The sequence below is a fragment of the Kryptolebias marmoratus genome, linkage group LG10 (genome assembly GCF_001649575.2).
Source record: "Kryptolebias marmoratus isolate JLee-2015 linkage group LG10, ASM164957v2, whole genome shotgun sequence".
Lineage (NCBI taxonomy): Eukaryota > Metazoa > Chordata > Actinopteri > Cyprinodontiformes > Rivulidae > Kryptolebias > Kryptolebias marmoratus.
In genome coordinates, this window is record NC_051439.1 from 22,753,481 (window position 1) to 22,757,973 (window position 4,493).

Consider the following 4,493-nt stretch of genomic DNA (forward strand, 5'->3'; position numbering starts at 1 on the left):
TGCATTCTGACGGGTGATATGCATTTCTTCACATTGAATTTTAGCTTTGAAGTTTGCTAAGGTCAATTAGCTGTGGCGGCCATCTTGAACCAGTTTGACTCCAAACATTGTTTAGTTGTACATCCAGTGATCACTCCCTGACAGTTTCATTGAAGCCTGTGCTGCGGTTCATGTGATATTTTGTTAACAGGCAGACAGTTGAACACAGGCAGAGAGCTACATGCTTTGATGCATACTTCCCTCATACAGTATCATTCCCTTCGATGAGTCTCAGTAGTAGTACTAGTAGTACTCTCTGTAGTATATTTAACTCTTTTTGTGTTTCTTAAAGTTTTTTCTGTGCGTTGTGTCCACAGCGCCCCCTACTGTTCGGATTGTGCAATCAGGTCAGTCCTGCAACGTGGAGGAGGAACAATACAGCGAGAGGGTTTACTCCATCAGGGAGGGGGAGACCCTGGAGCTGCAGTGTCTGGTGACGGGACACCCCCGACCGCAGGTGAGAGCTCCTCAGGTGTGCTGGGTTCATTCAGGACGGTGTGTGTGTGTGTGTGTGTGTGACATCACCGAGGCAGCAAGACAAATGCAGCGTCTGTGGGGGAAAATGCAGTTTGAGTAAAGAGTGTTTAGTTGTTGTTGCCAAGAACCTACTTAGGAAGAAACGTGTTAGGACAGTGTGTTTGTTCTGGGTCGAGCTGACCCAGCTGCCTGGGCTGGTTTCCTGTAAGTGATGTAAACTTCTGACCAATCACAAACTGGGCAGAAACGTGCGGTACACACCAATATATTCTGTCTGTTTAAATACGCCCCAGTCTGAAAGAATCTTTGGGATCTTCTGGGGTATTTCTGAAGATAAGTTGTGACAAATAAAGATCCCTGTGTTCGGCAGAGGAGAGATGGTGGTTGCTCATTCTTTAAAACCTACGTCCGTCTGAGAAGAAGCTGCTTCTCAGCGTGGGACTAAAACAGTATTAATATTTAAAACAAAACACGGTCGCAGTTATTTCTCAGGGGGGGGTCCGTGTGTCTCAAAGCAGCAACTAAGCTGCAGTAATTTCATTGTTTGGTTAAACTGCTGCACTGCTAGAAAACTGCTGCTTCTCTGAAAATACAGTTAAAGCTGAGTGCTGTGGTGACAAAAAGGTGAAGTTCAAATGCAAACACGAGCTGAAGACAAACAGAGGGGGAAATATTTGTTAATAAAGTTAAACAGTTTGTGGATAAAATGGCACAAAGTCTGCAGAAGTAGTTAGATTACGAGGAGAACATTAATGCTGACTCAGCATTTTTTCTTTTTTGTTTCTAAATGTAAACAAGAAAGTCCTTAAAAGCCAAATAATTACACCACAGAGTGTTTAAGAGCGTTTAGGGATAACTTTTATTGTTTTAAATACCTTAATATGAAGTTACCAGAGCTGATGCTGATTGGTTCATCTGCGACTGTCACTCCCTGAGAAAAACAAAGAGTTTAAGAGAAATAAGTTAAAAAGGAGATTTTACTTCCTGTTTTAAGGAGGACAGTATAAAGCTCAGATGTGACCTCTGACCTCTGCGCTGGTTCCTGTGTTTGGGAGTGTTTGGGTTGGACACCATCATGTAAGGACCGTTTGTTTCCTCCACAGATCCGCTGGACAAAGACGGCAGGCGGAGCCTCGGATCGTCACGGTAACGCCCTGCTGCAAAGCGAAACACTGAGGATCGAGAACATTCGGCGCCACCAGGGCGGGCGCTACTACTGCAAGGCTGAGAACGGGCTGGGCTCGCCGGCCATCCGCTCCATACGAGTGGACGTCTTCTGTAAGCGTTTCACGGCGCCGTCAGACAGGACGGGTGGATCAGCTGTTTATTTGCCCCTCCCTCTCTCCCCTCAGACCTGGACCACCCGGTGATCACGGTTCATCAGAGCGACGACGAGGCGAAGGAGCAGTTTTACTTCGAGCGGACGGTGTTTCTCCGCTGCGCCGCCAACTCCAACCCGCCGGTCCACTACACCTGGACGAGAGGCAGGGAGGTGCTGTCGGAGGGCGCCGACTCCGGGGTGGAGATCTACAGGCCGTTTTTCACACAGGTGATGGAGGACAGATGTCCAAACAAGCTGATGGCTTCTATAAATCTAAACAAACCCAAAACGAACTCAATAAATATGACAGTATTTTTAATTTTATACTCCAAAAAGGTAATCCTAAAGTAGTCAGGAAAAAAAGCTCCTACAGGCAAGAATCTGTTATCTGTCCTGATTTAATTCAGGAGGTAAAATCAGATTTTGATTCCACTCTTTATGGTTTCACTGGATTTACTTCACGTTTCAGGCCTGTTTTCACCTGCAGGGATGGAAAATTCAAACCCTTGGAAAACATAACAACACAAAAACATGTCAGAAAATCTTCAAAAATGTCCTTTTAAAGCACAGAAAAAGACGATTACTCCTAAAAGACCACGTAGAGTCCTCTCTTCAAGCCCTTTGTGAAGATATTTAACTCTGTATTTACTGAGAGGCTGATTTTATTTTTAGTTTAGTCGAGATGCTTTGGGACCTCAGCAACTGTTCTGCTGCCAGTGGATGAAGAATGGTGGCTGTAAAAACACGCAGATAAATTTAAATCGCTGTCCTCGCTCTTTTCTCCGCCTCTTCTCTGCTCATGTCGCCGTTACACGAAGCACTCGGCGCCAGAACATAAAGCAAGTCAGCAGCTTTGCTACGAAATGTCCTGATTTAGTTCTCAAACGCTTCAAAACCATCGAACTGTAAAGTTTTTATTTCTCTGCTTTCCTCTAACTCGCCCTCACCGTCTGATGTTTATAAAACCTGCATCTTGTTCTCCTTATGAGGTGAAAATATCGTCTCTCACTGGATTAGACAGCCTGGAATTTACATTTTAAATGAGTTTATAAGTGTTGGACAGATTGGACAGATTGGACAGATTAATGAAGTCAATGAGACAAAGTCAGTCCTTCATAGATCCACCTCCTGCAGCAGCAGGTGTCCTCAGGTCCGTCTAACCTGGACCTTCTGTCCCTTCTTCATGTCCAAACATCTCCAGCTCCTTCAGGCTGGACGGTGCTGCTTGTGTCCTCAGCTGGACCGAGGTCTGGGCTTTGACCGGACCGCTCTAGAACCGTTACCTGGTTCTCCTTAAACCAGTTCAGGGTTCAGGATCGTTGTTCTGCTGGAAGATGGATTGATCCCTGCTGATTGAAAACATCCCCACATTATGATGCTGCCACCACCGTGCTTCACCGCAGATGAGAGGTATAGGTCAGATAAAATCCAGGAAGTAGGGCAACAAAGAAAGAATAACAATGAAGTAAATCCTTTCCTGCAGGTAGGATATTTACCAGCAGCTTCCTGTATAAACAGGAAGTGTGTTTTTGTTTCTTTTTTTTACATTTATGATTAATTAGAGACTTCAGATCCCTAATTTGTGCTCTCAGAACTGTAAAGAATCATGTTTTTATTTATTCTAACACCTGGAGGCCTGACAGACTTCTGAGGATGAGCACGTTTGTGTTTCAGGGGGAGACGAAGATCCTGAAGCTGAAAAATCTTCGCCTGCGGGATTTCGCCGACTACACCTGCATCGCCTCCGTGAGGAATGTCTGTGACATACGAGACAAGAGCGTCCTGTTCAATCTGAACAACAGGACAGGTAAACAAACAAACAAGCTGAGTGTGGATCCCTGAAACTTTCATTTAGCTCTGAATGTCTGCAGCTCGTTCTGTTTATATTTCTTATTTTAAAGGAACAGAGAAAGGTTTTTACACTCTTAGGTTTCTCATCCTTTCATAATTCTTCTCATTTAACCTTCCTGCACAGCAGATAAAAAATGTTTGACAACATAAAATGATTAACCTTACCTGTAGAAGAGCTGCAGTTTGTTCTCCTGTGCATCAAATGAAACGTCTCTTTTGTGAATAAACCCTGACGCTGGACCTCCTGACAGCTGGAAGGCTCCGTCAGAAACACGATTATTGTTATTTGATTATGAGGTCGGGTCCAGCAGAGTCTGCTCAGAGGACCTCTGGCGTCTGAGCAGATTTTGTCGGTGACCTCTGACCTCTACAGGCTGTGACACGTCCTGGATGGAGATGAACCCGACTCACAGGTCGCCAGTCGGAGAAACGTGTCCCTGACGTTTTTCTTTCTTTAAAAAAAGACTTTTAATTTGAAATCCCAGCAGCAGGACAGTTTCTGAGTTTATTCTAATTGCTCTGATCGTCTTCAACACGAACGCTGCGTCCTGCACCACTGCAGGGGCTGATGGGATTTACATGAATTTTGTCTGGCAAAGGTCAGCTTAGCTATTTTTGTCTGCCTCATTAATATAATTACATTTAGCTGATTTTCTGTTGGAGGAGGCAGAAATAAAACCGTGGCTCGTTTAGATATGAGGAAATATCTTAAAGATCTGAGTTCAGTTTTTTTTTTTTTTTTTTCCTGCTCCTGGTGGAAGGCGGACGTGTTTCTTTTCTCTCTGTCTCCTGGCGCCCCCCCCCC

At 44.7% G+C, this 4,493-nt stretch overlaps 1 protein-coding gene across 1 annotated transcript in view; it reads left to right on the forward strand.

Annotated features, from left to right (window-relative positions):
- Nucleotides 1-4,493, forward strand: part of mdga2a (MAM domain containing glycosylphosphatidylinositol anchor 2a) — a 23,676-nt gene that overhangs the window by 4,089 nt on the left and 15,094 nt on the right. The window contains 4 exon segments of the mRNA XM_037977806.1: nucleotides 357-496; nucleotides 1,620-1,794; nucleotides 1,869-2,065; nucleotides 3,512-3,644. Of these exon segments, the coding sequence (XP_037833734.1) occupies nucleotides 357-496; nucleotides 1,620-1,794; nucleotides 1,869-2,065; nucleotides 3,512-3,644 (645 nt within the window).